At 31.8% G+C, this 13,370-nt stretch overlaps 1 protein-coding gene across 1 annotated transcript; it reads right to left on the bottom strand.

Annotated features, from left to right (window-relative positions):
* Window positions 1-894: 894 nt before the first annotated feature.
* LOC148274383 (uncharacterized) lies at window positions 895-8,220 on the bottom strand. Its single transcript, XM_088237201.1, has 6 exons — window positions 8,003-8,220; window positions 6,042-6,780; window positions 5,576-5,765; window positions 4,715-4,801; window positions 2,731-2,880; window positions 895-1,276 (listed from the first exon to the last, which is right to left on the bottom strand). The coding sequence occupies exons 1-6, from the start codon at window positions 8,129-8,131 to the stop codon at window positions 976-978; spliced, it is 1,596 nt and encodes a 531-aa protein (XP_088093327.1). The 5' UTR covers window positions 8,132-8,220; the 3' UTR covers window positions 895-975.
* Window positions 8,221-13,370: the final 5,150 nt, after the last annotated feature.

Raw genomic sequence — 13,370 nt, 5'->3', positions numbered from 1 at the left:
AAATACTGTCGAAATACGATCCCTCAGGTGAATGTGTGGTAAAACGATGTATGATAGGTGCACAAATGTCGAGATCTGTGAACTATCTAAGGCTGAGACTTGCATTATCTTGTCGTGTCTATTTTTTTCCATATGATTCTTCATTAGCATCTTCACCGTACGCTGCAAAAATATCACAAGCTGCATTGACAGCATTATTCCCTCGATTGAATGTAAATACAATGAAAATGCTCACTTTTGCCAGCTTAACATTTCGATTTGAAGACTTGTAATAAAATATGCAACGTAAAATTAAAATATTGTTGATATATCCACCTGGTCCACGAAGAAGTATAGAAATTGAAAAATTAAGATTATCAGGCGTTGCCTAGTATGTAGGTGAAATAATTCAATCAGATGAATCTCACCCACATAAATAAAGGTTTCAGCTCTTTAACTTCACAAACATCAACAGATGAAAGAATTGAAGGAATATAGATGTTCAAATATGGGCAGAATGGTGAATGTTACACAGTGTGTAAAGTGGCCACTTAAACCAGCCAATGACAGGTCATAAGCTCTGTCTTGTAGATGCCTAGACTTCTACATTACATTACATTTTTTATTTTTTTTGCACCACAACAGGCCAGGAGGCCTAATTACAGTGGTGAATTACATCACACAGCACCCAGGCTTGAGAAAATCACATTTTAATTTTTTGTGTTCTCACCGGGAATCGAACCCGGAACCTGCCGTGCGTGAGTCAAGCGTCTTGACCACTACACCACGGAGGCCGCCGATATTCTATATAATTTCTATATTACCCTCTTAAAAAATTTTCTTCATCTCTGTTGTAATATGTTAACAACTTATATATATATATAATATAGGAGTGCTCTAAAATAAATTCAAGTGGTTTCATAATAAAGTGTTTAATTCAATAAATTTAATAATTTTATTATGCAAAGTTAATGGCGATTCAATAAGTAATATGAATTAAACGCTATCTATAGAAACAACGGTATTATGAGCCATTTCATGAGGTTGCGCATCAGTGGCTTTAGATATTATTTTATAAGGTAAAGAGTTGTCTTCTAATGATTTCCATTTGATTCTTCTGGACTTTGATGCTTTCGCTGATGATGAACTGAACGGGCTCTTGACGTCGGATCGGTCAATGTTGTGAACTCGAGACTCGTGTTTCTCCTTGTGCTGCTTGCGATGGAATCTAGACTCGCAAAATGAACAGCCAAAGCGCTTCTCACTACTGTGGATTATCAGATGGTTTCGGAGATCACTGGAATAAAAAAAACATATTACGATTTGTCATGATATATTCAACAATTTCACGATTCATGAAAAATCATGATTTGTATTATGTAAATACATGTTTCTTTTTTGGGTTATACCGTGTGTGTTGGATTTGTTCCGACGTTTCAGCTACCATTGCAATAGGGTAGTGCTACCCCCGCCGCTCTAGGCCAGCCGGTACAGTGTTACGGCTAGAAAAGTGTGACTGCGGCAGATGCGGGTGATGAACCAGCAAATCGCGGTAGTGCGTATGTTACAAACCATTTTACAAAGTGTTAAGGGGTAAATAAATAAAAAGATTTGTCAGACAAAAATAATTTAATTCAATCAGTATTAAAAAAGTTTTTTTTTTTTTTACAATATATATAAGAGGTAAAACAGAGTATTAAAAAAAAGGATAATTACATAGCAATGAAGTACATATTAATAGTAAACGAAAAATCCCACAAAGGCATGGCCTGTTCGTGGGTATACAAGAAAATGTTAATGAATTTTTGCTCCTATAATAAATAGACAGTTATAATATTTTTGTGTAGCATAAGTAAGAGAAAATAAAACATTCTGTAAAAGATTACATGGTTTATTTTTTTTTTATAGTAATTAAAAAAGGAAATAAAAATACAAAAAAACATAAAAATATTCCTTATTATTAAAGGGCAACAAAATATATAATAGAAAAAGAGTCAATATCATTAGTTTAAATCTAGGATAGTGCGTGTTTTTTAAAAGAAGGAAAATTTTTCAAGTTTGGAATCAATGAAATATTATCAGTAATAAAATAATAAAAAAATTTGGGCCTATAAAATATGCATGTCTCTGTGCAAGCCTCGTTTTACGATGTGGTATTTCTAACACACGATTCCATCTTTGACTTGATCTATTTGAATTACTTGTAAATAAATTTTGGTCCTTAAATACATATATATTTTAAACACTGAAAACAATATATTTGTCTTACTTTGAATCATCTATCCTTACTATTTTTGTATAAATACATTTAATTTATAATAAAGATACCAGCCTCGAAGATGTCACAAAAGCAATGAGACCAATCATTAGTAATTCCAAATTTGTGGATTAAAGTATCACTCTTTTTTTGTTTTTATAATAAATTACAATGAACTTCCATCAAGAGTTTTCACCGACAAACTTAATTTTCTTAGATACTAATCTTAGTTTAAATTTGTTTGTGTAGTGTTTAGAAGATAACCTATATTTCAGTTCTGAAACGCAAAGGTCCAAATTGGCACACACCAGTTGCAAAATAATAGGATCTTGTAAATATATTCCACAATATATCTACATGACATGGGTAGCGATTTGCTGATTAATAATGTCAACAGAATTCTGGAGTTTCTACAAGGAAATTAGTGCAAATTAACCTAAAATGATTTTGTTTTTTCTAGCGTCTACAAATCAAAATCAAATCTTTTCACTTACAAATCAAATTTAAAGCTCTTGGTGCAAAGCGTACAGAAGTAGTCTCTTGTCTCATCATGTCTCCGAGCGTGAATATTCCTGTCCTGAAGAGTCACAAACGCCTTTCCGCACGTGTCACAGACATAATTCTTCTCCTTGGTGTGGTGATATCTAGCGGAAAACTTTTTACATGAATTAATACTGTTAAAGAATTGGTGGCTAGAACGGCTTAGAATGATCAAGCTATATATGTGTCAGGGGCGCGCGGAGAGGTTTTTATTAGGTACACTTGGTACTATAGTCCTTAAAATATAGCTTGATTAAAATGACAGCTGCCAAACTAATATCAATAGTGATGGGAAATTACTGATCACTGATCATGTACTGATCAAATCGATTTTACCAGTTTTTTCATGCAAACATGAAATCCGAAAATTAATATAAAAACGCAAAAACAAGCAAATTTTAGTGTGTTAAAATCAAGACATTTTTTACTTTTTTCATGAACAACATCAAATGGATTATTTTTTTTCATTTTATTTTTTTTGTCCCATTTCTAATGTTTTTGCAAAATGATCTAACCTTGCAAGAATGTCGTTAATAATTAGGTTAATTTTAGTTTTAAAGCTGATTTTATAAATTTATGTTGATTTATATTTATTTATTCATATTTTTCTCTTACAAACTATAATTAATTATAAAAATAATGTGACCTCACTGGGGTTACCCGTGCCGAGGACACTTAACAATATACTTTTTGAAATGTTTTTACATTAGAGAATAAACAAAGAAGCTAACTTAATAAACAGAGATAATTAACAAAATATTTACAGTTTTAAAAACTAGGTATATATTTACATCTATATTATTTATATTACAAAACGCACAATGAAAATAACAAAAACCTAACATAAGCTATACATTTGTGGAGCGGTTGATTCAATATTGGTTTGGGCGAATGAGACAATCCATTTTACTTCTACCTAGCTCCACTATCCATTTTTTATAGCCTTTTTAAACATTTTCTCGTTACTAATTGTTTTAATAGATAGTGGAAGTAGGTTATAGATTTTAATTGAATAATACTCAAAATCCCTTTGTCCGAAAGTGGTATTAGTTTGTATTTGTTTAAGTTGTCTTTGTGTTGAGGATCTAGTGATTATATTATTTGTTTGTGATGTGTTGTAGGGTCATTGTATTAAAAAAAATAATTAACAGGCCAGATACAAATGATTTTTCGTGTGTCAAAATAAATCACTCCTTAGACGTTACTACAAAGTTATGTCGTCACTTTTGCTGACGACTGTCATTCTAATCAAGCTATATTTTAAGGACTATAATTGAAAAATATTTTTTGTAATTACGAAAAAGGTTTGTGGACTTATATATGCTAACAACATCGATGTCTTTAACAAGAGTCTTGTAAATTTAAAATATCAATAATATTCTGTTCATATTGTATTTTATAACATTATGTACCTAGCTGCTTTAAACCTTTAACTGCATTTCTTTAGCTTATTTAAAAAAAAGAAAAAAATATATATATTATTATAATTTTTTTAAATTTTTTTTAAACCAACTTAACTTCTAAACACAGTTCTATATTGTATTACTTTATATTTTATATATTTTAAATTTATGTTGTTAATACACTCATCTTTTTATTTCTTTATATTGTATTTTTTAAAAAAATGTTGTTTATATACTCATGTTCTTTTTTTTATACCAACTTTACTTCTAAACAATGTTCTATCTTTTGTTGCTTTATATTGTATTTTTTTAATTTAATGTTGTTTATATACTCATATTTTATATAACTTTCATGTATGTAAAAGCCTTATAGGCGTGAAAAATTAATAAAATAAAATATAGCTGATTTTATTGTAAAAAAAAAAATAGGTACTAATTGTTAAGTCAAATTTTTAGGGAAGCATTAGTTCCACCCAATCTATGGACAGACTGAGAATGAAACGTATGTATATTACAATGCCATAAATTGTGTCACCTTATGTGAATAGTGAGTTGCTTCTTATTTCTGGCTGCATGCGAACAGTATTGGCAGATGAAGTTCCTTTCATCAGTATGAGTGGTTCTAGAAAGAAATAAAAAATCATTAGATTCAGTGATTGAATACTTAGTCAAAAAACACCAAAATAAATATATATAATTATTAATTCATGATTGACAACCCCTTATTTTCATTAATTGAAACGGGGGTCAGTGCTATATAAGCTCGTGACATTATTGCGACCCGTGAAGATGTGATGTGACGGACCCCTGTGAATTAGTTTGCCCCCTCCAAGCCCAGGTCATTTTTGTATGGATCAGATACATTAACAGAATTGATTTCCACATTCCAGTACTGTTATTTGTGACTGGTTAAAATGTTCCTGAAGGATTTTTTAGTTGAGGCAAAGAATGCCAAACCCAGTTGGAGTAACAGAAGAAAAATTATGTTGATTCTTCGATGTCTATTTATTATATGTTGAATAAAATAGTCGGTAATGGAGTGCGAGAGTTACTGACTGGGCCAAGTTTTTGACTGATGGTACCTAAGGGTGTTACCCCTTATATAGCAGCTGTACATAATGTCATTTTTACGTCCTAATGGAGAATTGAGGTTATTTTCTATTTCCCTAACTGTAAGCAATTTGACATCCGTACTAGGTGATCAATAATGTGGATATTTTTGATTCTCTATTGTTTACATACAGGAAATGGATGATTTACCTTCAGCACTGTTCTAAAGACGATAGCAGATCAGATGACGGTGAACATTGGTTCCAAAATTGAAATATTTGTGTAAATTTAAGAACGCTAATAAGCATTTATTATTTTTAAAATTTGAACAAAAGACAATACTTACAAGTGCATCTGCAGGCGGCTGGGTTTGGGGAAGGCCTTCTGGCAGCCGGGGTGCGTGCACGGGAAGGGCAGGGGGTGCGTGTGCAGGCGTGTGTGCGCATCTAGCCCCGCACCCGTCTTGAACACGCGCCCGCACTGCGAGCACTCCAGGGACTCGTGGAACGATCGGTGAGCAGACTCCGAACTGAACGCTGAGGATTATACAAACAAATACAGTCAAAAGAATCTTAATTTGTTCTAAAAATTAACAAACAACATTGCCATGCAAAACGTGTAGTAGAGTAAAAAGGACTAGCTGTTCATGCCGCTTACTCTGAATTCAAAGCTGCACGTCCGCCCTTTCGCACTGCTTCACATTTGCTTAGCGTATACAAGGAAAAACACTCCCACCAAATACAAGATAAGCTCCGGAACCTATGTTAAATGGAACACAAGTGTATACATATGTATCAATGGTATGTACTTACATTTTTGGCACATCTCACAGAAGTATCCCTTAATACCAATATGAGCCAATTCATGTTTTTTCAAGTTAGATTTTTGCTGGAAAGTTTTATCACAAGTTTTACACTGGTGTACAGGTTTCGTTATTGCTAAAGTTTCACAAATTGCATAAGTTTTGTCTATGCTTTTTCTTTTATGACAGACGTAACCTCTAGATCCCAACTGAGCAAGAATATGAACTCTTAGATTGTCTTTCCTATTGAATAATTTGCCACAAATGTCACACTGGTATTTCTTTTTTAATTTTTTCCTCTTTGTTTTACGGCACGCATGTTTTTTCGGAACGTTAGAACTCCATAGATCTGTGTTTTCTGCGGCTTCTAGAATATTCTTAACGCAATAAGCTTCATCTGAATTCTTTACAGCTTGTAAATCAGATGGAATTTTTTCACCGGTCAAATCTTCTTTAGGTATTCTTTTTGATACATTTATATTTTCTTCGGATTTTAACTCGGATGGGTCAGAAAAATTCGATTCCTTTTTTATATTTTCTACTTTCATTTTGAAAAGAAATTCGTCATCGGGTGAATCACCTTCGTATATGTGGCCGTCATCATTATCATTATCAATATCTTTGTTTTTGATTTGCCTAATAAGTTTACCGTAAGATTTCTGGCATCTGAGTTTAAGTTTGTACGCTGATTTAAGCTTATTAAAACACCTTTTGCAAATGTTTTTAGGTAGCCCGTCATCTTCTTGTACCTGTAATAGAGTTATTTTATTTTTACTAGAGTAACAAATTTTATGTAGATCGAAACTAAAGATGCACTTATGTTATAAACAGCATACACACAACACTATCAAAATAAACATACAAAAAATGATTTAATCACAGGGTCGGTCTATTAGCTAAGTATATAAACGCAATAACGCAAGGGGAATCCCCTGCGTGGAAGTGCTAGTAACCGAGCAACGGTTCTCGATAGAGTGCTTGACCGCTGACGCTGTTGTGAGGTGAGCGCACACAACTTCACTTTGCAAGGGTGCTGCCATCTAGCCATTATATTTGCAACTCAAATCGCACAGTAAATGAGTCAATATTTAATTTTGGTTTTCATAATTTCGCCGAGCACTTGCAACGGAGCACCGGCTAAAAACCACTGCCCTAGAGTGATTAATTCGGGGATTTATATTTTTTGCATATGTTTACACTTAGCTTCATATATGACCACACTGATTTAATTTTTTTATTTTTTTTTATTTTCTTTTATTCAGGAAACATACAGTACAGTTACAAAGTTTAATATTCTACACAATTAGACTTAATTCCAATGGACCAGTGAAGTTTCCATATTAAAAAGCAATTATATGTAAGGTTAATTATGAAAGTATAAAAAAGAGAAGGAAAAAAAAAACATAAATGAAAGTTGTTTAAAAATTAAAATTTAAGTGAAAAAAAGATATTTTAAAGTTTGTAGTTTGTAGTGAGTGTTTACAAATGGAAATAATATTAAAAATGAATAAAATTTGTAAGAGTAATTAAAAATTAAGTGATTAAAATTAAATAATTAAATGTCGTATTTGTTGTGTTCTCACGGGGAATCGAACCCGGAACGTTCCGTGTGTGAGTATAGTGTCTTAACCGCCACACGCGTAGGCCACCGATTGATCAAATAACAACTTTTTAAAAAGTAACACAAAATGAAATAGTGGTGTCAATTTTATTTTCTCATTTGCCCAGATTTATAATTTTTTGGTTTGCACTTTTAATCTTATTTAGAAATGTAATCGTTTAAAATAAATACTTGAAGTAAAGTAACATTTTATCTTACAATATTTGAAAATGAGCTTGTAAAGGAGTTAAAGCTTATAATTAGATTTGTAATATATTATACAAAATAAACTAAACTAACATTATTTTTGGATATCAATCACGCAAGTAAAGGCATTATATTATTATTTAAGCGTTAAAGGCATTGCTTACAGGAACGGAAGTTATTTGAAGTATTGCTTCAGCGCACGATATTTTAATGCTACTGATAAAGCTAGTTGAAAAAATGGGCTTCATTTCCCCGCGACATAAACAAATCCGGCATGTTTGATCAACATTCATATTTTGTTCTGATAACAAATAACAACAAGTCAAACGCGGAAAACATAAATACGGGAAACGTCAAGAAATTGACATTTGGCAGCTGTCACTTGTATATGGCTAGTTAGTGAGTTATTTCATATTTGTTAAATCAGGGGTACCTACTTTCTTTTGTTTGAAAATGAGTAAAACAAAAAACTCGTCAAAAGAATGCGATCTCTCAGGCGAATGTGTAGTAAAACTATGTACAAGAGGTGCACAAATGTCGAGATCCGTACAATATGCAAGGCTGAGAGAAGTATTATCGACAAAGCCAAGAATGGAGTTCTGCATTGGTTTGGACATGTAGAGCGAATGAACAGCGAAAGAATGGCTAAAAAGATTTATGATGCGAATGTTGATGAATGCAGAAATCCGGAAGACCGAAGAAGACATGGCATGACTAAATACAACCAATTCTTGTGGATGAAAATGTCAAAAGTCGGAATAATCGGCGGGCGTGCATGAGAAGATGTATAAATGTAGATGAAGCGAGATCTGTATGCAAAGACTGAGTGACATGGCATTCTATCCTCTCTCTCCTATCATCATGCCGTTTCCCGTAAGGACGGGGAAACGGCGTGATGGTTTATTGTTGTTGTTGCAATAATTCCTGCTAAGACCAAAAGAGGTAGGTACACATATTTTGAATTTGTTTTTTTTATTTTGATAATTTTAAAAAAAGATGATGAATTTGTTTTTTTGCAATTAAATAAAAACTTACCTTGCAAGGTGTGACATAATTTAAAAAAAATAAAAATACCAGTATTTGGAACAAAATTAAATTTATTCATAAACCATTTTACATTATTTATTATAATATGGTAAAACACAAACCATAATAATATATTAAAGTACTTATAAACGGAAACAATCGGAATGATTTGGATGCCTAGGCAATGGAAATGTGAAATATGCTGGGTGCTCCAGCTAAAATGAGAAACAAAATTTACCTACAAATATACATCTTCACAAATTGAGTATGAAATATTCTAACCAATTGCAGCAGAGAGGGAAAACATTACTGAGAAGGGATATGCAAGTCTAAGCATTTACAAGGCTTACGACATGTCATTGGCTGGTCTAAGTGGCCACTTTTCCATATTCCCTCCTCAATAATGTTTTCCCTCTCTGTTGCAATTAATTTGAATATGAATGACTCCCTGGGGAGGAAATCCAGCCAGTCTGCAAGCATTTGGACATACTCAAACATTGTTGAAATATTCTCGCTAGACATTTCCTTGAAAATTATCTAAAATTGAAAACACAGTTGTATTTCCTCAAATATATTTTGAACTACCAAATTTAATAATTATTTGCAGAGCATCCCTTTTTAACTCAAAGTAATTATTTTTTTTAAATCAATTTTAAGCATGGTATCACTTTGCAAATCTATGACGTTGATTTGCAAATCGTTCGGCATATTATCAATATCCACTAAGGTCGAGAATTTTGTGAGTCGTACCAAGACCGTGGCCTCGCGGGCCACTTGCGCCCCGTGGGCCGATGGTTGCCGACCGCTGATCTATGTCATCAATTTTCCCAATTATAAACATCCATTTGACCATTAAAAATAAAAATCCACAGAGAAAAGTAATGTTATAAGTAAAAACTAGAAGGGATTTTAAACATCACAGGGGTGTTAAAATAATATGAAATCGCCATAGCTTTGTTGAATAAAAGTACAGTATACAATAAATTATTTAAAAAAACCAAACCTTCTCACTGTCATAATAATCATAATAAATAATAAACAATTACCCAGCAATCTTTTTCCTTCGGTTCCTCTTCTTATCAGATGTAAACATAATATGAAAAATATACAAGAAAACACATGTTTCCTAAATACATTATACAACACAGCTCGCCCTTTTTCCTTAGAAATTTTAGGGCAATAAATTTCACAGTCTGTTTTTTTTTTATTTCTGTTTTGATACAATTTAATTCTAAACACTTGTGTTTTTCTATACAAATTGATCAATAGATAGTAAATGGAATATTTTGAATAAGGAGTGCTGACATTCTGACTTTTTTATTGTTTTTAATACACGAAGAATAGTATCAATACAAAATACCCGTTAAAATAACAGATTTCACGTTTTCAAATAATGTTTGTAGTTGTTCACCGAAACACCCAATTAAAGTGCGATAATAGAACTCAATTTCTACATATATTATATACATAGTCTCTTATTTCAAACACCTAACTCACAGACAAATACTCTTTATATACTTTTTTAAATGGACGAAAAACACTATACTGCAATTTAAAAACATAATCTACCAGATCAATATTTTAATCAAAGGAAGTATCAAGCAATGCCAATTTGAAAACAGGCCTGTGCAAGAAAAAAAGATGGCCACTAGAGTAGTCTACACAAATGTGTTTGGGGCAAAACTAGGAAATTCATATTTTCAAATTTCCACCAAATTTGAATATCGAAGTGTAATTCCGCAAAGAATCTATTGTCACTGGTTAAAAATGCCAGGCTTCTTAGTTCTCTATTCACAATTGCTGTTGACATTAGTCGCAACATTTTTTGTCACAATTTGACAAAATAACCACATAAACAAAACAACTTAATACATACCATTTATAATTTTGTTTTAATGTGAATAAACTTAAAAGTTATCAAATTTTCAGTCAGCAACATTTCTCTATATTATCTACTCGTATATTTTTCTGGTTCCTGTCTTGAATTGATGTAACAAATAAGTTTTCTAGATTGAAATATTTTGTGTTCTAATTCTATACAGACTAGTTTTGTTTTTTTTTCTTTACTTACATCCACTTCAATCCTTTACAACTGATAAAGAAATCATGTTTTAATAATCTATTTTAGGTAGGTACACAAACATAATATATTCATATGTACAAAGCAAAATTATTAAGTAAAAACAGAGTTGTGACTTATCAAACAAATCCTGTGTACATGTCAAAATTAGATAGGTAGTATTAGCAGAAATAGGAACGTTTGAGGGTTCTTATGCAGAACTGACTATTTCCAGGAACTATATTTATTAGCTATGAACTATAGCTATTTTTCAAAATGAAAGTGTTTTTTAATCATACTGTATTGACTATATTATTTATGGCGACAATTACAAACATCTCATGCAAGAAATCATTTGAAAAATAACAGAGTGGTTCATGAACAAGTCACCTACACAAGTTTATATTATTAGATATTAATTTTTCAGAAGTCCACACAACTTTTTACTTGCATAAATGTAAAAAAAGAAATATATTAATTCAGAGACTTGAGTAATAATAAGTACTGTAATAATTACAAAAGCTTACAATATTCAGTATTGGTATTATGATAATGCAAAGATAGTATAATACGCAACTAAGAGGATTAAATTAAAATTAAAAAGCCAATGTTTTACATAAATCCTGCTAAACATTTAATAAATGCGAGATCTTTGTATGTGTGGAAAATGATCTACCTCGGAGTAAATTGCAGTATCATATATTGATGCATTGAAAAATGAATTGGACCTTTATTTTTATCTGTGAAATAAAACCAGAATCCTGGATGAGTGCTTTCGACTCGATGACTACTCTCAGGTAAAAATCCTAAATAAGGAAATCAAGTGGAGATAAGTCCGCCGCATATTGTAGTAGCTGGCACATTCGCCTACTATGCTTAAGGCTCTGGGTTCAATTCCTGAGAAGGTCAACATGAAATATTGATTCGAAAAGTGGTTCTACATGGCAATATTTCATGTTTCTGGACTGGCACCTGAAGAGTAAGGCTGATCACTTTACCTTCATGCAACAGATGATCGATATACGCTGTATTTAGTGTACCAGTGCAGTTCCCTATGCACCATCGAGTGTGGACAGGGATATGATGATGAAAAGGTAAACATGCCTGATAAATAAGATAGGGGCTTATTAGCTAACCTGCCCTTTTAGTATTTTTTTTCCGAAGCGTTCTTCTATAAAATATAATCTTGTGCATAGATAATGTAGACATGATAAATAATTCCATAGATATCTGAATTTTGCTATGTGGGTTAGTGCGCTGAACCACCTAAAATAATTTCTGTAGGAGTGACCATAGAAACATTTCATATTTACGCAGTAATAAATGCATTTTTTAAGTTGCGAAACATTAAAATAAGGCATATGGTGTCAATATTTGAAACATTATCGTCACAACTGAACAGCTTTTCAGACTTAGATTTATTGATAATCTTTATTCAATATCAGTTTCTTATACAAAAAAGTTGTATATGCATTAAACAATTTGACTATTTACTTATTTTGTATGAGCTTAGTTCAATGTGTACTTAATTTATACAGAAAAAATATATAGTAAAATTGCTTAGCACAGAAAATCACAATGTTAGTGATTTGAATATTATTTTAATTTAAATATACGCTTTTAAAGAAATTAACTTAGATATTGCTAGCCCAAAGCGACAGTGCGATAAACCCAAAATCTCACATGCAGATATGTTAGTGAATTTAAAAAATGAATGTTTTTAAATGATAAAATATTGAAGTTAAATAGTTAACATATGTGAAAGTATAGTATTCATAATCTACTTCAAATAATTTAATTCAGTCAGACCCTTTCCACACCTCAAAGTCCGATTATTTCAGAACATGTTTTTCAGAGATATCTCACCGTTGCTTTGGGTTCGCGTTTCACAATTCACGTATTCAATTCATATCTCTATACAAATAAATCATTACATTTTCAGACAGACCAAATATTTGCCTAAATCTGATTTAAACATTTTCCCTCTAAAATGTAATAAAAAAGATTCACAAATGTTTGAGACATTTTTTCCAATCTTTTCAAATGCTTATTCCTATCTTGTCTATCACTGTTATTTGGAAAACAAACAAAACTAGTAGCGAAAAGACCATTTCTCTATGCAACTTGTGCGAGGTGCATATAACCAGTAGGGAAAAGACTATTCATTTTAAGTTCAATTTTCACATTGAACTTAAAAGAAATTGTCTTTTCCATGCTGGTTTTGTTGATTTTCCCAAAAAATTTTTTTTTGAACAGTGGCGTTTTTGTTTTTAACCCCCTCATATAATGTGTTAGCAACACCAACCTACATGGCAGGCAAACAAGATGGTCGACAGAAGAGGCCATACAAATGTTTCTTTGGCAAAATATACCAGGCAAAAGCTGTTATTAACCTTGAATTTCACAAATCGGTAAATGTTATCGATTAAAAATGTCTCCGTAGATTT

The sequence above is a fragment of the Micrasema longulum genome, unplaced genomic scaffold, assembly GCF_059751315.1.
Source record: "Micrasema longulum isolate JH-2025_06_02 unplaced genomic scaffold, ASM5975131v1 h1tg001665l, whole genome shotgun sequence".
In the NCBI taxonomy this organism is placed as follows: domain Eukaryota; kingdom Metazoa; phylum Arthropoda; class Insecta; order Trichoptera; family Brachycentridae; genus Micrasema; species Micrasema longulum.
Note: the sequence above shows the minus strand (reverse complement) of the source record. Positions and strands in the feature narration are given on the sequence as shown.